The 23,101-nt window shown below is 43.4% G+C and overlaps 3 protein-coding genes across 5 annotated transcripts in view; 2 read left to right on the top strand and 1 right to left on the bottom strand.

Moving 5' to 3' along the window:
- The window catches only part of hectd1 (HECT domain containing 1), a 28,598-nt gene extending 26,908 nt beyond the window's left edge, over window positions 1-1,690 (top strand). For both annotated transcript variants that reach the window (XM_069717638.1, XM_069717637.1), the window contains exons 42-44: window positions 222-372; window positions 485-629; window positions 726-1,690. In XM_069717638.1, the coding sequence (XP_069573739.1) occupies window positions 222-372; window positions 485-629; window positions 726-863 (434 nt within the window). In that variant the 3' untranslated portion in view covers window positions 864-1,690. The remainder of the gene's footprint in view (window positions 1-221; window positions 373-484; window positions 630-725) is intronic.
- Window positions 1,691-1,945: 255 nt separating this feature from the next.
- ap4s1 (adaptor related protein complex 4 subunit sigma 1) lies at window positions 1,946-4,417 on the bottom strand. The gene is made up of 6 exons (XM_069717685.1): window positions 4,091-4,417; window positions 3,567-3,723; window positions 3,387-3,473; window positions 3,203-3,271; window positions 2,778-2,789; window positions 1,946-2,587 (listed from the first exon to the last, which is right to left on the bottom strand). The coding sequence occupies exons 2-6, from the start codon at window positions 3,702-3,704 to the stop codon at window positions 2,459-2,461; spliced, it is 435 nt and encodes a 144-aa protein (XP_069573786.1). The 5' UTR covers window positions 3,705-3,723; window positions 4,091-4,417; the 3' UTR covers window positions 1,946-2,458.
- Window positions 4,418-4,803: 386 nt separating this feature from the next.
- strn3 (striatin, calmodulin binding protein 3) lies at window positions 4,804-22,989 on the top strand. Of its 2 annotated transcripts, XM_069717724.1 has the most exons (16): window positions 4,804-5,316; window positions 13,051-13,154; window positions 13,286-13,359; window positions 13,771-13,849; window positions 14,241-14,402; window positions 14,481-14,619; window positions 14,754-14,889; window positions 14,984-15,123; window positions 15,238-15,416; window positions 16,403-16,450; window positions 16,632-16,753; window positions 17,122-17,289; window positions 17,379-17,519; window positions 17,700-17,807; window positions 18,140-18,226; window positions 18,756-22,989. In XM_069717724.1, the coding sequence occupies exons 1-16, from the start codon at window positions 5,038-5,040 to the stop codon at window positions 18,923-18,925; spliced, it is 2,136 nt and encodes a 711-aa protein (XP_069573825.1). In that variant the 5' UTR covers window positions 4,804-5,037; the 3' UTR covers window positions 18,926-22,989. The 2 variants fall into 2 exon arrangements, with proteins under 2 accessions (XP_069573825.1, XP_069573824.1); XM_069717723.1 differs by having other exon boundaries at window positions 14,241-14,619.
- Window positions 22,990-23,101: the final 112 nt, after the last annotated feature.

The following is a 23,101-nucleotide window of genomic DNA, read 5'->3' as shown; positions in this document are numbered from 1 at the left end:
AATACACAACTCTAAATACAACCCTTTTCATGTTATGGTGATATATTTTATGGTAATTATGAGAAAACACTTGATCCCGTTTTTTTGAGAAGTATGAGAATTTTTCCTCATTTTTTTCCCTGTTTAATCACAAGATACTTAATTTTGATTATTTGACCAAAACTAATATAACAATAAACCTCTCCTCTTCATCTTCCTCCTCATCCTCCTCTCCTCTCCAGAGGGTTTTAATCGAGTGTTTCCGATGGAGAAGCTGAGTTCCTTCAGCCACAAGGAGGTGCAGATGATCCTCTGTGGCAACCAATCACCTTCCTGGACTGCTGATGACATCATCAACTACACTGAACCAAAGCTGGGTTACACCAGAGACAGGTACGACATCACACCCCCGGTTTTGATTCAGAATAAAAAGAGAAGGAACAGAAGTAATGTTTAATTTGAACTCATCCTCTTCTTCCTCCTTCCTCCTACTCCTCTTCCTCAGCCCCGGCTTCCTGCGGTTTGTCCGAGTTTTATGCGGGATGTCGTCCGATGAGAGGAAAGCCTTCCTGCAGTTCACCACCGGCTGCTCCACGCTGCCCCCTGGTGGGCTCTCCAACCTGCACCCCCGCCTCACCATAGTCCGGAAGGTAAAACTCACTCTCTGATTGGCTACTTTCCAAATGATGTGTTTAGACTCTGTGAGCTGATTGGTCACTAACGCCGCCACCCCCCGCCCCTCTCAGGTGGACGCCACAGACTGCAGTTACCCGTCGGTCAACACGTGTGTTCACTACTTGAAGCTGCCCGAGTATTCGTCCGAGGACATCATGCGGGAGCGCTTGTTAGCCGCCACCATGGAGAAAGGCTTCCACCTCAACTGACCTCCCGACCACCACCGCCGCCGCACTGAGCATGCTCCTCAAAAGTCATCTGTCCGTCGTCTCGCCGCCCCGCCACGTGATTGATGGATCGGTCAGCCAATCCCGAACCAGCCGACTGACTGACTGACGGACCGACCGCCTGCAGGAGGAGGAGGTTTATGTTGCAGAAGTAAAAAAAAAAGAAAAAAGAAACGCTCCCCTCCCTCTCGCTGTCTCCTTACTTCCTCCTCCATCATCATCATCATCAGCAGCAGCAGCAGCAGCAGCACCACCATCCTTGTCTCCCTCCTAAGCTGCTGTTTGTTTTCTGCTCTGATGCTGCAGGCTGCTGTGCGCGCGCGCGCGTGTGTGTGTGTGTGTGTGCGTGTGCGTGTATGTGTGTATGTGTATGGACCTCCTCCTCTTGTCTGTTCAGTTTAGTGCCTGGTTTGACTCGTAGCTTGTTTTCAGTTCCTCCTCCTTCAGACAGTCGGGCTTCTTTCTCCTCCTCCTTTTTGTTTTCTTTTATTTGCTTTTGGTTTCCGTGTGCGTGCGACAGTTTTTCTGGTTTGTTTCAGACCGGCTGTAAAGGTCAAAGGTCAGAGAGCATTTGGTGTTTCTTTTACGATGAAGCTATAGACAAAAAAACACTGGTTGTGTGCGAGGCACATCTAAAGAGAAAAACGAGAAAAAAAAAAAAAAAGTTAAGAAGCTCTGCTCTCCCTGTATTTTCTTTGTATATTATAAACATTTATTTAACTCAAGTTGCAGTTTGAGGTAAACAGATATTTTCAAATGTGTATGCTCCAAAAAATACTCATTAAATTGTTTGCAAAGTATGAAGTAAAGCTGTTGTCCTGTGGTCTGTGGATGGAAATGACAAACAAAAAAATGAGATGCCAGTTTAGAAAATAATATTTTACATTTTTGTTTGAAAGTTTAGTCAGTTTATAGAAGAAACAAATTGATGATCACCTAAAACACTTTTAATTTGGTCTGTGGTAGAAATCTGCCGGTGTAACTGAAGTTTTACAACATGGACTGAGTTTTATTTTGAAACATTTTGATTATAACATTATATATTAAAATAAGAAAGGTCTTTTATTTGGTTAATCTATAACTTTCTAAAGAAAGTGTAATATTATTGTAGAAGACAACTTCGGAACATTTTATTGTTAATATTAAATATAGATTAGACATGTTTTTCTACATTTATTTTGGCTTTTTTTTATTGATAGGTTGGAGTTTTGTTTGATGCCCAAACAGGCATACAAGATCCAATTATTTAGAACAAGAAAGAAACATGAATTACAAATAATACTGCAGTTTATCCAGCTTTACAGAACAAAGTAGCACCAAATATATTTCTGGACTCTGAGCAAACATTTATTAAATGCCGAATAAACTGAATTCACAGAATTCACACAGCCTGCTCTCCTGGATGATTTTAAATCTGCCAGCTTCAGAGGACGATCATATAGCAATATATTGATCAGAGTTCATGAGTCAAAGTGAATCATGCCGTCGCAGGTTCGAGTCCCTGCGGTTTACAGAGTGTCGACATAAGTCGAGTCCTCCAGTCTGAAAAACAGTCTTTGACATCGTTCCTGAAGGCGTCAGCCGTCAGCCATCTTGTCTATGGCGGTGAGCGGAGCGAGGATGCGGCTCTTGTTGGTTTCCACGACGTGTCCGTTCTGGATCATCTCGTCCAGGATGACGTGCACTCGGTCCAGGTTAAACATGATCTGAAGATGTCGCAAGTTCAAGGAGACAACAACAAACAAACAAACAAAAACATACAAACAGAACGTCTGCTGAAAAAAACGGTGACGTGTGTGTCTTTGTTATTATTTTGTGTCTCTTTGAGGTTCTTCAATGCTGATGTTTAGTATTAGCATCAGTGATGTGTGCTGCTGTCCTCAGATTAAAGGATACATCCAGTTCACTCTGTTGGAAGATAAACACAAACACAGTTATTAGACTGAAATTGACAGTGAGTTGCACTTTTCTACGACTTAAAAAAAGAAAATGTATGTCTCCTCTTTAGGACTCAAACTTTCTTTATGAACTTTGAACGGAGTACTTAAGATATGTGATAAATCAATTGGCCCAAAGACCAAGAATTCCCCATTATATAATGAGGTAATCATTAAACAATATCTGTATCTGAATAAGGGAACAATGAACAGAGGAATTATTTTCTTTTTTGTTTTGCTATAATCACAGACAGAGATTTTTATAACTACAGTGAGTGCCTAAAATAAAATATTTACTTTTGAAATCAATGCTTTTTCAGACACCCTGATCCTTTAAAAACTTTGTTTGACATTAGGTGAATTCCCTGCTGGAACTGAACTCACCACCCGGCTGAAGTATTTGTCCAACACCTCCACAAAGTTGTGGACCAACTCGTAGATTGACAGCTCGTTCTGTTGTGAGTCGAGAGGAGACAGAAAACATCCTGCTGAGCGAAATGTGGACAGAGAGAGTGACAGCACGTCAGACACAGAGGCGTAAAATACCAAGACTCCTGTACAGACTCACCTCACTGTCTGTGACTCCCACCACGATATACAGAGCAGCATACTGACGATAAACCAGCTTAAAGTCTTTATATTCCACAAAGGAGCACTGTAAACACACGAGCAGAGTTAAAGGATCATACCCCTCTTTTTTTCTTTTTTAAACTAAACATGATGGACACTTCACAAACAAAACAGGTACCTGGTCTTTCTTGCGGCTCAGGCAGCAGCGGACTACGTCAGCCTCCAGCGCCGCCCTCCTGCTCAGCTCCACGGGCTGATAATACTTGGACAGTCTGGTCTGACCCTGCCGGTTCACCATCAGCACAAACTTGATCATTCTCGGTTGGGCTTGTTGGCTGCATAGGAACAACAATATCAGATATACTGTTGGGAGATTATTGATTTTCACAGTGGCTTGATCACATATATTAGAATATTTAACATCACACTCTTTGGTAAACTGTTAGAGAGGCCCAAAACCCTTTAAAGGCTCTGTTTGTGTAGTTGTGTTTAGGGCTTCCGTTACTGGGACAACAGAGTGTCCGAGGAGCACATGAAGGCATCATACCACAATAATGAAGGGAAAAAAAAAAAAAAAAAAAAAAAGGCTATTACCCGTTTATGACTGTTAATAGTAGCGTTTTCACTGTAGTACATCACCTCTAAATGACCGGTAAACCATGTCACATATCGGTTGTTAACGTAAACATTTGTTTTACTTACCGGTAGGGGTTAGCTTACGTCTGGAGCTAGAGGAGCACCATCATTAAAAACAAAAACAATAACTGCCGTTAACTTGTTTGAAACCAAATCCAGTTTATTTTTAACACATTGTTGGTCATTTACAATCTAAACGTTAAATTACAGCCAAACTAAAGTTAAAAACAACCACAAACAAACGAGAAGCTTCAGTCTCTTACGATGCGAAGCTAGTTTGTTAGCATTTCCGAGGCATGCGCAGTAAGACGCTCTCTGGTGCATTCAAGGTTAAAAGTAATTGATGGTAAATCAGAGAGAGAGCTGAGAGTTGAGAAAGGTCACGTTTAGTGTTTTTCAAAACTGTATTGATGATTTCATTTTTTTTTACAACAAAAGTGCTAAATATTGTTATTACTATAGTGTACAATTGGATAATATAAACAGAAATGTGATAAAATCCGGTAAGGAAAGTAAAAAAGCAGTGTAATGAAATGAGATAAAGACTGACTAATAATAAATACAATCATTATACTTAACTTTAACTGTAGTTTCTTGTATATGTAAAGCCTTAAGGGATAACCTGTGGATTTTTGTCACACTATTTATTATTCCATGGCTTTCACCACACGATTCCTACGTCTTCCCTGTACGAGAACGTTTCACACTGTATTTAGATGACAGGATGGATGTGTCCCGTCATGCAGCACGGCTGGGTTCTCCCACCGTGATCCAGAGAGAGAGCGAGAGAGAGAGAGAGCAGTAATGGCGGCCGGTTAGATACACACACAAACACCGTGTCCGTACTCAGCCGCACTCACCGCAGCGCTCCGCGGCCAGTCAGCCTCACCCACCGCGGCGGAGCCAGCGCGACAGGCACGGAGTGGAGACACGGGCTCCAGGGGGCGGGAATCCTTCCGTGGACCGTCGCTCCCTGACACTTTCCTTCTACTTTCCTAAAAAAAAAAAAAAACATGGACGAGCAGCCCGGCGGAGGAGGGGTCGGAGCGGCCGCCCAGCGGCAGCCGCCGCCGCCGCAACAGCAGCAGCAGGGCAGCAGCAGCTGTAGCGCTAATCCGCCGATTGGAGGTGGTGCAGGCGGCGGAGGAGTCATGGTGCCACACCAGTCAGACGAGCTACCCCGGCCGCAGCAGCAGTACACCATCCCCGGCATTCTGCACTACATCCAGCACGAATGGGCCCGGTTCGAGATGGAGAGGGCGCACTGGGAGGTGGAGCGGGCCGAGCTTCAGGTGAGCCCGCTCAGCTTAGCGCCGAGCACCGACCAGGCTAGCCTGAGCTAAGAACAACAATAACAGGGGACGCATATAGTCGAGTGGTTACTGTGAAGAAGCGGCTTCAGTGCTCAATATACCTTTTGATATTTTACTTCATATTTACGTTAAACTGCGAAGAAACCCTCAGTGTTTATAACCAGGTCGGCTAACTGGTCAGAGCACGGAATGCGATGGTTTACCGTTAGCTCGACCGGAGCTTAGCCGTTAGCTTCACCGTTAGCTTCATCAATGCTGCCAAACGAGCACGTTAGCAGCTAGCTTAGCTCGTGTTCCTGCTCTCGCCGCGGTGTGATAAAGCTGAAATTGTTTTTAATGTGGACTTTAGGTCACACGTTGGCTACTAAACGAGAAGTGAAACGGCTAACTAATCCGCACGCAGCCATTTTAGTTTGTCACGCTAGCTGAGCTAGCCGTGTTACTGTTAAATCAACAGCTGGGCCCGAGTTCCCCAATGAAGCACCCCTGCGTTGGGAAAAAGTGGTTTAAAAGCCTTTATGGTGGAAAAGCGAGTCTGCTAACTCTGTTAGCATCACGCACAGGGTCTGTGTTGGTGTTTTAGCAGCAGCTTGACCATAAATGAGAGCAGTTGGTGTTTTGAATCATCTCCTTTGGTTGATCATGACATTAGATCCTGAAAGTGCTGCAGACGCACTAATGTGGCGTTTGAGGCTCCATAAAGGACGATACTGATCTTACATGTGCAACCACTCAAAGAGGAAAATACATTTCCATAAATAAGTAAATTATTCGAAAACTTAGGACGTGGTGATATAACAATATTGTATTAATTTATATCGTGATATGAGACGAGATTTGGATATTGTGATATGAAATAATTGTCGTCTTTTCCTTTTTAGTTGAAAACACTGCCTTAGTGATGTAATACAGTAACTTAACGCACTGCTGGACCTATTAGTAATTACTTAAAGCGTTTTCCATTGAACTGGCTAGCAGGCCTGTGAAAGCAGCACCATATCTAAGTATTGGACCAATAACAATACATTTTTCACGGATATATCATACACTGAACAGTTAAATCTGCACTTGTGGCATTTATGCTTCATTTAAGTTCACATGAAGATGTTTCACTTTTTTATTTGATTTATTTTACCCTTGGGAACAAACAGCTCGGAGTCTTTTCTTACTTACTGACAGAATTCTGTGTCTGATGAGTGAACTGTTAAAAAAATCATTTCAGGGCATTCCCAGTCACGACCAGTTTTGACATGTAAATTATTCAATTCAGCATTGCAATTAGGGAAACTTCTTAATAACATAGAAGTGACTGAGGAAAACTAATACAAACGAGCACGTCATGTTAGCATAAGCTTACTGTTCAAGGTCATTAAATTGGTAGACAGTGTTTTTTGAACCTGTAAGTTGTTCGATTACTTGACCCGCTGCAGATTTTGTAAACATAAGAATCTTTTCCCATCGCCGTTAAACAGATACACACCAATAACGTGTTTATTTAAACAAACAAAAAAATTGTTTTATATTGATGTATTGTCATGGAAGTAAATAAGTGAAGTCATTTATGTTTATACATTTAATAGCACAGATGTCTTCAGTTAAAGCCACGAACCACGGTGCTGTGATGTTCACAGGCGACATGATTACACATTAGAGGACGGTTGTAAATATAGATGTGAAATGAGGTGAGAAAAGGCCCCCAGACAGTTGGTTTTGTTTTCAACTGGTATTCCTATTATTTTCCCCGTTAGTCAATTAATCGGTTTCTTTATGAAATGTCATAAAACAGTGAACAGTTCCTGTTGTTATTAAGTTACTAAGGGACATCTTCTAACGTCCAAAACAAATATATGAAGTTTAGTTTATGTTTACATAAAATTAAGGTGGGATAAGATTTTGCTGATTACGACTCCAGCTATAAAATAAGTGAAAACAAATCTGTCAAACCGCTGAGCAGCTACAGAGTCGCACACGCACACTCTTCCTCAAAGTGTATTTCAGACCACAGATTTGCTCACCTTCGGCTTCTACTTGGAGTAAAGTGATGAAATGTGGGACAGTTCACATCTTTGTCTTAACACACCCTGCTGTGTGTGTGTGTGTGTGTGTGTGTGTGTGTGTGCGTGCGTGCGTGTGTAATGACAGGGTCAGCATTCACGCTGAGACTTGGCTCTGCTCTGACTTGTTGCTCTGCGACGCTGGATGCCTTCTGCATGACTCTGTCAGAGTTCCTGATAAGAGTCGGACGTACGAACGGCTGCTGAGGTGTGAACATTTACTGCGGGAGGGGAGCCAGTAAACTGAAGGCAAATGGTCACGCACATTCATGAAAATACCTGCTGGATTAGTTCGACATTTTGTCCGCAGCGAGAGACGGCCGTTTGGGAACTCGGTGACTCGTAACGCAAGCGACAATGTCAGCAAAATCTTAATTGTAAAACCATATCGTTTGCCATTTTTATTTCCTGCCACATCTCTCCTGTATAAGACGCACAGACTGAGAGAAAGACGCACAAAATAATTTCCGATTTGTGGCTGTTTTGCGTCTCTTTGTGGCCATTTTGCCGCTCTGTGTGGCCGTTTTAATTATCTTTATGGTTGTTTTGTGTCCCTTATTGGTCGTTTTAATCTCTGGATATTTTGCGTTTCTTTGTGGCCATTTTGTCCTTCTATGTGGCCTTGTTCTTTTTCTTTCTTTTTTAAACTTCTCTTAGTGGTTGTTTTGCATCTCTTTCACTTTTAAACAAGAAAATACAGACACTTCATATCCCTTTACTGGACACATTGACAAAGGGCATTAGTGGAAGAAGCTAAATTACTTTATTATGGCTGGCTAGGTGCACTCATCCCACTCTGTGGAAGAGGACTCTGATCATAATGTGGACATGTAAGAGCATCATACACATTACAGAGGCATTAGTCCGACGGGCTGCGATCACTTGAAGCAGGTGTTGTCATTAAGCTTTTTGGTTATTCATGAACTCAAACGGGCACGTCTCATTTTTTTTTTTCAGATTTTAAACGTCGCAGTCGTACAACGGTGCATCAGAGAGCAACAACAAGATGACTGTGTTGTTCAGAAATCCCGTCTCAAACCACACGGAGGCTTTTTAATCCATTATTGGTCTAATTTGCCTAATCTTTGCGCTGCCTCGGATGTGGTGGAAACAGACTATACTCTGAAGGGTCCTGGCGTGTTTTTTGCAGTTTAGTTTCTGGGACTGTTGAAATGGGGAAAAGTTTCTCTCTGCTTAAGGAGAAAACGGGTAAAGACATGAAACATCCCAGTGAATGTACTTTAATAATTCATGGTCTAAAGTGTTACTCTAAATACAATGTACAAACCTGTCTCTTCTTACCTGCCTTGTTTCTTTATTTAAAGCGACAGTCACTTGTGTTTTAGGTCCAACCCTGTCATGGATTCACTCCAAGTGTCTGTGGCTTCAGTGAAATGATCTGATTGGTTCAGGTTGCTCCTGTTTGCTGTGTAAACTGTGCAGAGTCCACAGATTGCGCCCTGCCTGCAGTTTCAGCATCATTTTGTCGAGGAAGACTCGTGCGACTTTCACACTCTGTACAATCATCACCGTTTGCTGGTGAGAAGCAGATTCAGCCGTGAGACCCGAAATCAGACAGTTTAACGTTGAATCGCAGCAGTGACGTTGCGATCTGCGCTGTTAAAACTCCACAGGAAGCTTGCAAGCAGATTAGTATTTTTTTTTATCGTCTGGGGTTAGTGTTGTTAAAAGGATCCGAGTTGTAAAATATTGATGCTCGAGTCTGAATCTGTTGCCATTACGGAAAGCAGAAAGCAGCGAGGAGATGGTGGGAGGAAAAGATGCTGACCAGCTGCAGGCCTTTGACCTTTGACCGGCCTTTCTTTTCAAGTCATGTCAGTTTTTTTTTGTTTTTTTTTATGTAATCCAATATCACAGTTCCACTTCAGAGGTCTTTAGACCTTCAATTTGGATAAGAGCTCCCCAATAAATCCTTAAATGGGGATTAAATATGGAATAATGCTGAGGAAGAACAACAGATTTCTTCCCCTAGGACGGTCAAACCACACGGTGGATGTCGTGTTTACTGAACAGAGCAGCACAGTACATTAGCGGTGTTTTCTCCATCGCATCAGGCTTTTATTTTTAAGTGTCTACGGGGAGTCTTCTCAGTGTTTTATGAGTATTTTCTTTATCAATCAGTCATCCAGTTATATTGGAAAACAGTGACAAGTTAGTGCAAGGTGACATTAGCAGCCCCTTCCAGACCCGCAGCTCTTCCAGTTTAACATAAAGTTTCTGCTCAGTTTTACATAAAAAGGCAGTACTTTGTTACCGTTGTTGTTGATGTGGACGCTTCGTTTGTAACTGTAAAAAGGGCGAACCTCTCTGAGTCTGGAGGTGTTTTCTAAGCCCCCGTTTTCCCTGCAGGTACTAAACCGGTTCCACTTTTACACCAGTTCTCAGAACTGAATCTTGGCTTCACTGTAGATGTTTGCTAAATCCAAGAGCGGTTTGCTATACAGATCAGGTCAAAGGTCGTCCTGGTCACCTGGAGAGTGCAGCTGCCAAGAAGAGGCGGTGCAATGGTGACGCTGTGTTTTGTCAAAGAGGGCAGGGCTGCGGGAAGGGAGGCTGTAATTAGGCAGCCTGGCTCAGTGGGCCCTGCTGTGACAGCCTGATCCCAGCTGGACGCTAAAAGTAGACCGCCTGAAATCTCTCTCTCTCTCTCTCTCTCTCTCTCTCTCACTGAGAGAGAGAGAGTTCAACTGGCTGTCAGTTACAAAGTGAAGAGAGGATAAAACGGCATGCAGAGTTTTTATATTTTCCTTAAAGGTCATATATCAGGTATTTAGAAAATCGCCCAAAATAATTATTTCCGTCAGTTTGAATAGATTTAAGTGTTTGTCACTTCACTTTTTATGGGACGTCTGTTTGTTTTTACAGTATGCTTCCAAACAAAGTTGTGAGTGAGGACGTCTTTCTCGATTTTTTTTTTTTTTTTTTTTTTTTTTTTAAATGGCTGTTTGAGAGTCCATATTGCTTTCAGGATTGAAGTTGGAATCGGGTTAAGGACACGATGTTAGCGAGTGTCCTCACAAATATTGTGTGTGTTAATGATGCAGTTGTTCAGAGGAATGGCCCCGATGACTTGCTCCCCCTTGTTTAGCCTGGTAAATCTAGGCCAGTGAGCTCACTTCTCTCTCTCACACACACACACACACACACACACACACACACACACACACACACACACACACACACACACACACACACACACACACACACACACCTTCCTTCGTCACCACCCCAGCGCTTTGACCTAACTCAGCTCCCTAAGGAGCGCTTGATTCATACTCACCAGGTGCACTGGGCGGGAGGGGTTGTGTGTGTGACTTCAGTCTTAAACTGAGAACGGATGAGAAAACTCCACATGAAGTGGCTGTGAAGAGATTCCGCATTAACAGCTGCTTCTCATGGATTACTTTGACTGGCACACACGCACACACACACACACACACACACACACACACACACACACACACACACACACACACACACACACACACACACACACACTCCCTCAAACTGCAGGGATGCATTCAGATTACAGTCCAAAGTCTCCCTGTAAAAATACAACCGGTGGAGAGTAATCCTGCTCCTCCAACTGGTATTGCAAGCACAAACAAACAAATGCTACAAACACATTTCACAGTATCAGTCTGTATCACAGGATCATCAAATCTGGTTCCCATTTTATTCTGTCTCCGTTATGGCCTCCATTCCTACCACTTTTCTGCCACTAAAAACAGATTTCTTTTTAACAAGTTAAAACCGTTAGCCTTACGTTTTTACTGTATATGATGTATAATTAGCATCACAATATATTTTAGGCACCTGGGAATAGGCATAGAAATATGTGCAGATGTAGATATATAACAATCAATAACATAGAGGCATCAAGTGTTAATCTTTCTTTGTTTTAATTCACTGAAATGGTTGATTATTATGACCAGTTGACTGACTGATTATTTGGCTAAAAGGTTGCTAAAGCATGTCATCGATGTCCTGTTTGCAGTCATAATATAATCAATGTGTCATGGTCAGTTTCCTATAAGTGTTAATGACTCATGCTGAAATCACGGCTCTCTGGACGCACTGAGTGTGTCTCCATGGATGTGATCAGGCTTTTGGGGAGGACTGATATTTGAATGGAGCTGGTGTGGATTTATATGAACTGCTGATTTTTGATCAGAAATATCCTACATAAATAAATGTGAATATTCTTCATCAGTTTGTTGTGACCAGACACTGGTGTTTATCATGTATCTGGGACGATGTGTTTGTTTTTTTTGTGGGTTTTTTTTTTTTTTGTACTGGCTGAACCACCACGCACTTATCTACATCATCTGGTATGTAAGAGGGGATTTCGGGGGTGGCGTGGAGCTGTGGCTGTCAATCACAGAGCCGGCCAATCAGAGCAAGGCTGAATTAGTGTAGTCTGTTATGTAATCCTCCTTCCAGACGTCCCAGTACAGTCCCGACCTCTCTCTCTCTCTCTCTCTCATTCTCTTTTTTGGCCGAGGAAGGACCTCTGGTTTCCCTGTCGTCATGACGACATATAGTAGAGGAAGTCGCGCAACAACAACAAAAAACACACTACTGTGTTTCCATGGGCACGTTGGCAGAGCGCACTCAGTGCGTTTGTGTATAAATAGCTATTGACCTCCATCAGTGTTGGGTTTCAGTAACAGCTGCTGGACTGACTGAGAGACAGGTGGACTGAGTGATTGACAGACAGGTTAACTGACCAACTGGCAGCTGGACCGACAGACAGACAAACAGCTGGACTGACAGACCGACTGAAAGCGGGACCAATGGACTGACAGGTGGGATCAGTCAGCCAGGAAGTGCTGCTGGTTGCCAGGTGACGGAGGTGATCTGCAGGTTCGAGGACAGAGATTTGGGTAGCAGCTTTTCACTGTCAGTCCAAAATCGATTTTCTTCAGTCTTCCTCTTCCTTTGGTCTGATTTCTTGTTGTTATTTGTTTAAAACTTTATTGTTGTTTTTCTAGAGCAGGTATTTATCTCTGTAATTCTCTACCTGTGTTTCTTGACATACATATAAAGTTTCCTCTATTTTTGAATTTTACATATATGGAGACCAGCAGAGCTCAGACCACTGCAGCCTAAAAACTGCTGCGAGTAGTACAGAACAATGAAAATGACTAACAACATAATTACAGCTGCAATTAGAAGTTGGTGTTGCTAAAAATGAACGACTGGACTTGATCCAATCATCAAGCCACAAATGTGCTGCCTCCATCTTCTTGTCGCCGAACACACTGTAACACCGGCGTCGGGCAGAGCACTCGTCCCTCACAAGTCATTTTAAAATGACACAAGTTCTCACTTCATCATGTTGGACATTATATAAATATTTAAACGAAGTATTTGCCCTATTTTTTTTCCCTACTCTGAACAAATACTGCGCAGCTTCAGGGAGAGGAACACCACAGAAGAAGATCTTTGTGAATTCTCACACCCACCAAAATGACCAATTTTAAATCCTAATTTACAGTCGAATGACAGTTTAATCCTCACCGGCTGGTTTTCTCCCGTAATTAAAGGCTACTAACTCGGAAGAAACATTTACACACATTTGTGTTCTAGATGTGAAATGAATCGTGACGCTGTAACTTTCTCTGTGTTTCTCCAGGCGAGGATAGCATTCCTGCAGGGAGAGAGGAAAGGTCAGGAGAACCTGAAGAACGACCTGGTTAGAAGAATAAAAATGTTAGAATACGCATTGAAACAGGAAAGGTAAGGAACTGTTGTTCTGCTCTTTGAAAAAAAAAAAATATATATATATATATATATTTTTGTTCATTTTAATGTTAAATCAGGTAAATGAAATGTTGTTGTTTTTTTCCTCTTTTTTTTTTCCTCCTTAGAGCAAAATACCACAAATTAAAATATGGAACAGAGTTAAACCAAGGAGAGATGAAGATGCCAAGCTTTGAATCAGGTACGTGATATATCAACAAATTTTTTTAATGCTTATACACTTCCTCCTCCTCTTTAATCTCCTCATGTTTCTGCTTTCTCCTTCGCCTCTTCCTGTCTTACTCGCTTTCCTTCTCATCCTCTTTTTATTTAAGTAGTAGTTTTGAAAATGTCAGCTGCAAGTCTGTTTTTTCCCAGCTGTTATTTCAATGTTTAATAAGAATCAATAATACAAATTTTCAACAAATCTTTCTGATTTTTTTTTTTTCTGATATTTTCTTAGATTTTTAATAATGAAAGTGATCCCTATGAATGTGTTTCTGGAAAAAAGAAAAGCAGTTTTGTACTGCGGTAACATGTTGCCCAGTGTAACGGCGCGTCTAGCAGGTGGTGCTGTATCCGGTCACTATTTCTGTTTTTTTTTGTCCTTCAGACACCAAAGACTCAGAGGTCTCTGCTGTTCCCGCCAACAGTCAGCTCACCTGGAAACAAGGACGGCAGCTACTCAGACAGTAAGAACACCAGACTGGAACATGCTGAGTTTATGTTGTTGAATAGCTTTGCCGGAGTTTAGAAAGATATATCCAGTACCTAAAACTACATTCACAAACTTCCCCAAATTTCATCGTATCAGAATAAAAATGTCTCCTGATTCACTTAAAGTTGTAAAAAAAAAAAAAACAACAGGTGAAACTTTCATTCTATATTTGTTGGCTGCACCAAACTGTTTTTCCATTCTTTTTTGATTAATTGTTTTTAATTGTTAATATGTTGATGAATGCCCATCCTAACTGCAGAGTGCATTTTAGAGATGCAACAAGGCAGGTAAAAGATAGGACCAAAGGGCACAGGAAGTAAAAAAAAAAAAAAAAATGGTGGAAAATGAACTCGTGTTGTGTTCAGGTACCTGCAGGAAGTAGGATACACTGACACAATCCTGGACGTGCGTACTCAGAGGGTTCGCTCTCTGCTCGGCCTGTCGGGCTCTGAGCAGAACGGATCTGTGGAGAACAAAAACCTGCAGCACCTGATCAACGGGACGGAGCGCCGCAAGGACAGCAAGAGGTACACGCACATGCCCACAGACACACAGAGTCACTGTGTCACTAATTCAAACACGTGTGACGATGTGTGCCTTTCCAGAAGTCCGGGTGATGTTCTGGAGACGTTTAACTTCCTGGAGAACGCAGAGGACAGCGACGAAGACGAGGACGAGGAGGGAGACCTGATGGACGATATCAGCACTGACAAACACCACAGAGCCAAGAAACACAAGACCAAGGTACGCGAAAAGCGGAGAGCCCCTCTTAAGTCACTACTGTGCATATCGTCCTACTGCCTGCCTTCCTTTTGTGTGTCCCCTGCACCTTCTCCTTCCACCATTTTTATTTATTTCCATCTTCTCTCCTCGTCTAGGTGGGGAACGAGGGCTTAGCGTCGGAGGACGACGCCGACACGGAGGAGGCTCTGAAGGAGTTCGACTTCCTTGTCACGGCCGAGGACGGTGAGGGGGCGGGCGAGGCTCGGAGCTCCGGAGACGGGACGGAGTGGGGTGAGACGCGTCTGCGAATCCTGCTGGCTGTGTAGATCCTCTGACCTGCCTTCTATCCGTGCTGAGATATTTATGAAAGTGTCTTTCTCTACAGCGGAGCCTCTACCGTTTCCTACTGGTGGGGGGAAGTCCTTCCTACTGGGTGGCGCCGACGACGTGTTGGAGAGCGTGCTGGGTTTGGGCGACCTCGCCGACCTCACCGTCACCAACGACGAAACGGACTACGGCTACGACGTGAGAACAACAAACCACAGCTGTAGTTTTCAGACGCAGATCTTCACCGACGACTTCAATCACACTGTCTTTTTTTTTTTTTTTTTTCCCTCTCTCCCCGCCCCCCGCCCTCAGTTGCCGTCCAATAAGGAGTCTTCGTTCAGGAAGACCTGGAACCCCAAATACACGCTGCGGAGCCACTTTGATGGTGTCCGAGCGTTGGCCTTCCACCCCGTCGAGCCCTGCCTCGTCACCGTGTCGGAGGACCACACCCTCAAACTGTGGAACCTCACCAAGACCGTCCCTGCCAAAAAGTACACAAACACCACCTCTAAACATAAACGGTTAAAAAAAATGTGAATAAAAAAAATTGTCCCAGATGCTTTTATTTTGAAGGAGTTCCCACATATGCTGAGCACTTGTTGGCTGCTTTCCCTTCACTCTGCGCTGCAGCTCATCTCAAACCATCTCAGCTGGGTTTAGGTTGTTAATCGCGGAGGCCAGGTCATGTGACTCAGTCCTCTTAAAGTCTCTGAGGTCTTCTGGCTCGTTGTCCTGCTGAAACACTAATGCTGCTCCTGCTAAGCTCAACGGTGTCATTTAAGAGGGAAGAAATTCCACCAGTTAACTTTGGACCAATTAACTGGAAACCGTCCCAGGGGACGACCTCTCGGAGCCGCTTCACATCCTGACAACAGTGTTAAAGCTGTCATAAAGGCAAACATGCAATCTAAATATGAAGCGTGATTTGGTTTGTTTACACCTTTGTATTTCCTCTAAATCCATATCAGTTATTTCATACTGTTGATTTCTTCGGTTTTGACTGGTGCTCTGTCCTCACGGGTGTTAAAACCGCTATGGTTGCAAAGTGCTTGATGTAATCGACAATATTCAACACGGTAGGTCTCAAAACGGTCCAGAAATCTGAAAAGTTCGGCTGGTGAAGAAATAACAGTTAATCAGAGACGTCCTGTCCTCATCCTCTTTAAAACTCCTGGATTCACTCTGCTTTCAAAGGAAAATCCTCTCTGCTCAGACCTGACACATCCTTCAATATTTGCATCTCATCCCCCCTGCCCCCCAATTTTTTTTTTTTTTTTTTTCCTGACGCTATTCAGCCGAACTTCAAATGCAGATGTGTCAGTGTCCCCACATGTAAATCCCTGTAAAGAAATCCCCTTGAGGATTTACTGTGCTGCGGTACATCACGTCGGAGCCTCTTAAGCTTTCTAAACATCGGCGAGCTGAAGAGGCTGTTTGAAGGTGACTGTGTTAAATAACGATCCGTGTTGTTTTTCAGAAGTGCCTCTTTTGATGTGGAGCCCGTCTACACATTCAGAGCCCATGTGTACGTATCCAAACACGCACAACTGCTATCACACTTTGCACAATGGGGGAAGTGTCTGTGGCATTTTATCTGATGATAGATTTGCCGGCATCACGGCTTAATGAACTCCAGATACCGATCCCACAAAAATCCAATGTTAAAGGCTTAGAAATGAGTTGCGACGCGTCTTCCGTCTCTTCAGTGGTCCAGTGTTGTCGTTGGCGATGACCTCCAGCGGTGAACAGTGTTTCAGCGGCGGCATCGACTCGACCATCCAGTGGTGGAACATCCCCAGCTCTAACGTCGACCCCTACGACACCTACGGTACGTCTACCTTTTAACTACTGCAGCCCTAAAACCAAACACACAGCGGCGACTAGACAAAATGTCTCCGCCTAAAAATGGCTCTTGATGTTGCCACGCTCATTCCAAAAGTGGCCTCAACTTTTAAAAATTGGATATCTAAAATTGACTCAAATTTCACAAAAAAGGTCCTCATTAAAATTTTTATTTTAAAACTGTCCAAGAACTGACTTTCTCACATTTCTAAAATGTTTTTACTTTCCCCCAAAAAATGTCTGTTCTTTTCAAAACAGTCTTAATTTTTCCAATGTGTTCACTTAAAGAATGAACAACGAAAAAGCTCTTCTGTCTAATGACCACGAGGCCCCTCTCCGCTCTCGTCCAATCAGATCCCAGCGTCCTGGCGGGGTCTTGGACGGGGCACACGGACGCCGTGTGGGGATTGGCTTACAGCGGCATCAAGAACCGCCTCCTGTCCTGCTCGGCCGATGGAACGGTGAAACTGTGGAACCCGACAGAGAAAAACCCCTGCATCAGCACTTTCAACACAAACAAAGGTGAGGTGATGGAGAGCGGAGCCCCCCCCCCACCCGTCTGCACTAACCAGTCAGACAGTTTTCGTATTGACGTGCGTGTCTGCTTGTAGAGAACGGTGTCCCCACATCGGTGGACTTTAACGGCTGTGACCCTGCCCACATGGTGGCGTCCTTCAACGGCGGAGACGTGGTGGTGTATGACCTGGAGACTTCCCAGCCTGCACTGGTGCTGAAGGGGCAGGGAGAGAGCAGTAAGCACACACACACACACACACACACACACACACACACACACACACACACACACACACACACACACACACACACACACAAAGATCATGTGTGTGATTATAAGACGCCCCCCTTCAACAAGATGCAGTTGTGTAATTTTGCTGCTACACCATCTGTATGTTCTCCTATCGCCCCATCAGCCCTCCCGGGGTCGAATCATATCAACAAGGTGGTGAGTCATCCCACGCTGCCCGTCACCATCAGCGCCCACGAAGACCGACACATCAAATTCTACGATAACAAGTCAGGTCAGTGCGCAGCCGAGCCGTTCAGACGGGAGGCGATCATTTTATTTTCGGAAGCAATTTAACGTTGGAATATCCACTTCACTGACAGTTCGGAAAAGAGAAGCTTGACTCTCGCCTCCGCTACGATTATCCTGGCAGAAATTGGATTAGTGCAGTCGTGCGTGTAACCGTAAACATGAAGCTGCAGCTCTCTTAGCATAAAGACTTGAAACAACAGGAAATGTTCAGCCTGGTTCTGTCCAAAGTTGAATTAAATATGCGTAGCTCGTTCAGAAATCGGAATCATCAGAAAGAAGAACTCTCCAGTGAAGTGTTTAACTGTTCTCCTGCAGGTAAGGTGATCCATGCCATGGTGGCTCACCTGGACGCAGTGACCAGTCTGGCCGTGGATCCTAACGGCATCTACCTGATGTCCGGCAGTAAGTCTGTTTTAAAATCTTCATCCACCTCAGGGGATCTGAAGGTCTCCTAAAGCACTGAATTCAGTTTCACCAAACAAGCTTTACATTTAAATTACAAAGGTCTCAGATATCCTTTCCTTTCCTGCTGTAGACCGTTAAAAACAAGCACTTGGCAGATTTTAGTGAATTATTTCAACTTCAATTCATTCTTTTTTTTTTTTTATTTGCTGACCCATCAGTTTTCTACTGTATATGTGGATCCAGGCATGAACAGATTACGAAACAATAATGACATGTGTGTGTCTTTGCGGTGGTTTTATGTCAGACATAAAGTACATTTACTGCAGTAACTGATATGACGATCAAACGGGTGTTGAATTCTTTTCAATGTGGTATTAAAAAGTAATCATTTGAATTAATCAAACTCTGTAGAGACCCTGGAAGCTGCTTCTTGCAGGTGGTAATATAAATAATTGAATTCCTCAGAAAAACTGGATTGCAGTGCGTGACCATATTTCTTCCTCCTACTCCTCCTCCTCTTCCTCAGGTCACGACTGCTCCCTGCGTCTGTGGAACCTCGACAGTAAAACATGTGTTCAGGAAATCACAGCTCACCGCAAGAAGAGCGAGGAGGCCATCTACGACGTGGCCTTCCACCCGTCCAAGGCCTACATTGCCTCCGCCGGGGCCGACGCTCTCGCCAGGGTCTACGTGTAGACGAGGAGGTAAAGACGGAGAGGAAAGCGGACGACCGCGGGGCGAGAGACACCGATAGACAGACGGAGAAGGAGCGAGAGAGAGAGACAGGCTAGTCTGTACACACACAAACAGGATTCAGGTCTGTTCAGGTCTCTGAACACTGAAAATATATTAATATGAAAGACTGGAGGTGACGGGATCTCCATCGGACAATTGAATGCGCGCGCACACACACACACACACACACACACACACACACACACACACATGAGGTGGAGAGGCGTGGTCTCCCTGTGACTGACTGAAAAAGACTGAGACATTCAGCAGCAGAAACGTTGTGGAAATGTTAACCCCCCTGCAGGTCGACACAGAGCAGCTCACCTGCCCCCCCACCCCCTTCTCCCGTGATGTCATCCGCCCGCCCCCCTCCCGTCCCACTGTCTACAGAGTCCTGAACGTAACTGTGATGGCACTACACACACCCTTCCCCCCGGTTCCCCCTCCTCTCCTTAAAAAAAAAGAAAAAAAAGGAACACTAGCGTGACCTCCTGACCGGAGAAACGGAGCAGAGGACAGACTTTAAAGGAAAAATTCCCCCTGAAATCAGCGTGCGCCGTTCAGTAGTTTGAGGTTTTTCTTGCACCGTCTGCGGCCGACAGGTCGATCCTTGGTTCACTGATTCGCTCCGCCCACTTCTCATCATTTTGTGCCATCGCTGCCAGCTGTTCAGTCGTACAACGGTGCGGCCCATTGGATTGTGGGATTGTTTGCAGAAAGACATAAATTTACCCACTCAAACTTTTTTTCTTTTCTTTTCTCTTCTTTTTTTTTTTTTTTTTTGCAATGCTGCACTCAGCTCTGCTAAAACGGTCAAACTTTCAACCAACCACTTGTAGCTGCTACCCTGAGTGTTTCACATGGACACGAGTGTCCCGGTTTCAGATCGGGATTTTCAAGAGTCCCTGTTGTGTGTTTGCTTGTTAGGTCCTGATTTCAGAAACCCGGAACCTGGTTAGAAAAACCTGAATCTGCTAGCTGCAGTCCTGCGAGTCCTGTCGGGAAACATCTGCATGTGAACATCAACCCCAGTTTAATCTTGACTGTATTTACAATGTTTTAATGCAGGCCAGATAGAAAATTTGAAACTACTTGATTTAGGGCCTTTAACTTGTTGACAAAACTGAGTAACAAACACCCGTTTCAATAAGAAATGTGTGTAATTTAACAAAGTTTTCAGTGAGTTATTGAAAGGGGTTTGTTGGGCCCTCATTTTAGCTGCTCTGATCTGAAAAGGCGTAAATGTTCATCCTCGATATTTGCCAACACGCAAACTGATATTAAATACGCAGATATGCGAATGAAGTCTGGTCCTTTTAGATGGTATTAACGCTGAGCTGTTCCTGTATGTAGGAGACATGTTGAAGTGTCATCAGTAAGTAGATACTCGTATTGATCAGAGACAGATTTCTTTTGCTCAACGTAAACATCTTCTCCACAATATGAGCAGAACCGGGATACTCGTGTCCATGTAAACTCTCCTCCAGTAATGACGGTTTAAATATCAGTTTTTGCTCTGCTAATGCCAGAAGCGCGTCGTACCTCTGTAAGGAAATCCTGACTGAAGAGAGGGTACGTTCACCCTAAAATTGGTGAGCGTTGAAAAAGTTGAAATCAAACGAAACCAAACATTTTAGGGGGATTTTTTTTTTCTCCTTTAATCCTCCAGAAACAAGCAGCTGGAGTCAACAGAACATGTGATGTTTAAACTCACCGTGTTTTTTTTTCCCTCAAAAAAAAAAAAAAAATCTCATGAAATCTGAGCTAAAATTTTAAGAAAACGAAGAAAACCGTTGTCAGATTTTAACTTTTTTACCGTTTGTAAGGAATATAAATTAGAAGGCTAAAAAAAAAAAGAGCTAATTTTGTTTCTAAATACTTCACAAGCGACCACGACAGTTTACAGTTTAAAAAAAAACAGATTTTCTGTTTGTCTCTGAGGAGGTCTGAGCTGATTAGTTGTCCGTCCTGACGAGAACATAGGATTGGTTGATACTCCCCAACCTCAGCCCCTGGTGGGCCAATCAGAGCCCTGCATTTGAAGCCCAGCGATGTAACGAGCGGAAGATTCGGGCGTTTAGTGTTACTGTAGTTACATATTTTTGTTTGTGTAAAATAAATCTAGTTTTTATAATCCTTTTTTATAAATGTCTCGTTACCTGCACCGTAGAGGATTCGGCTTCCTCTCACCCGTCCAGTCCCGCCCCGCCATCCCCGCTGCTGCCAGTCACCCCCTTACACCTTCGCCCATCCACTTCCTGTTTCCCATCGCATGGTGACTCACACATCTCGCCTCTGTCTGATTCGTCAGGATGGAGTCTAGTTCAGTTCCCGGGATTCAGACGCAGATCTCAAGTAATGTAGAGAGAGAGAGGACCTGCTGCTGAGCAGTATTGTGACTCGGCCGAGAAAGAGGAGGGAGCCAACGAGCTGTGGTTGCTGCGTCTGTTGGCGTATGTCCGGGCTGCAACGTTGGACAAACAGTAAACATGTGAGCTGGTGGAGAGGGCAGTCTAAAATGACATTTACTCCAAAATAACAATTCTGTGTTTATTTATTCCAAAACATCAGATATCAGTTTAAACCTGCTCTTCAGAGGACAAGCATGCAGCAGGAGAGAAAGGGACATTACAATAATTTAAATATGAAAGCAGCTTGCTGGAAACGTATAAAAAGAATATGGACATCTGATGGAGGGTAAACGGGACTTCTTCCAGTGAGAAACTGCAGCTGGTAGAAGTGATCATGCTAACGGAGGCTGTAAGCATCCAACGACTTGTCTAAAAACATCAACTGACCAAATAAAAGCACAAAAGTCCCTCATACAATTGACGTCGACACAAAAAAAAAAACCCTAGCATTAATTTTGTCTTCATAAAAGAAAAATGTTGTTGTAAAAAAACACTTTCCACACAAACAATCTTTGACTCTTAACATTTTAATTTTTTTTGTGTGCATCGAACTTTGTCACAAAACCACCATACGAGTAAAGCTGCTTGTAAAAAAAAAAAACAGACAAAAAACAAACAATAGTTTCCCAATTACATGAAAAGTATCTGGTTAAAAAGTTTATAACCATGTCAAAAGGTGTTTTTGTTAAGAAATAAAACAGATAATATAAATTAAATAATGTCCATAAAAATTCAAAGTAAAAACAAGGCCAATAAGCAGACACAGGACTTCATATTGTGAAGCAGCTTCTTCCATTAACCTGCTACTGTTAGCTGTTACCATGGAAACTGGTCACTAACTTCCAGTAATAAATCACCAATTATAAGCTGGCAAGTGGTACCTGCACGCAGCACAGACTCGGTCTGAGTGTAAACAGGTGAAGCTGCAGGTCTCAGAAAGGAACTTGGATAACTGCCTCCTCACTGCTCCTCTTCCTCTTCCTCCGCCTCTTCGTCTTCATCTTCATATCACTTCACTGTCACCACGTTCGGCTCCTCTTTGTCACAGCAGGGGTTATTTAAATCACTCGCCGGTTTTTAGTCTTATCAGGAAACGAAACAGAGAGCTCCAGCAGAAACTGTCCAATCAGAGCAGGTTTGAAACGCCGCCGTCTGATTGGCTGCGAGCGGCTCTGACTCACGGGGAGTTTAACGTTATCGTTGTGGTTTGTTCTGATCCACAGTTTCGGTTTTAATGTTATTTTTTTTTTTAACTTGAAGGGATTTGTAACACGAGTGGCTCCTGATTGATCACAACCCGAAACAAACTTTTTTGTTTGTTTGTTTTGTTTGTTTTTATTTTCACCAACGCTACGATTTACTGTGTAACTAAGACTTTTCTGTTTGTGTAATGCATGATTAATACAATAAAAGTATTTTTTCTAGTCTTCCAAAAAATGGAAAAAAAAGTTCTTGATCAGTCTGCGAGTTTTGATGAGTTTTGTAAGTTTTTTTTGTTTTGTTTTACAAACTATGAACAGCAGATTTTAAAGACTGTACCACATAGCCGAATACAGCTGTTGAAATGTATATAAAATGTCTATAATAACTATTAAATGGTGTACCTGTACAGAGGCTGCCGCTCCGCTCTTCATTGTGCTTCATGTGTTCAGCAGATTTCAGTCATTGCCGTGGACCGCCAAAATAAAAAGGTTCTGGAGTTCAGTTTATGCAACACTGCAGGTAT

Source organism: Brachyistius frenatus, unplaced genomic scaffold (assembly GCF_029030835.1).
Source record: "Brachyistius frenatus isolate BFR_SWC_R1_liver_20210118 unplaced genomic scaffold, ASM2903083v1 Contig_178, whole genome shotgun sequence".
Lineage (NCBI taxonomy): Eukaryota > Metazoa > Chordata > Actinopteri > Embiotocidae > Brachyistius > Brachyistius frenatus.
This window is presented reverse-complemented; position numbering and strand designations above follow the sequence as displayed.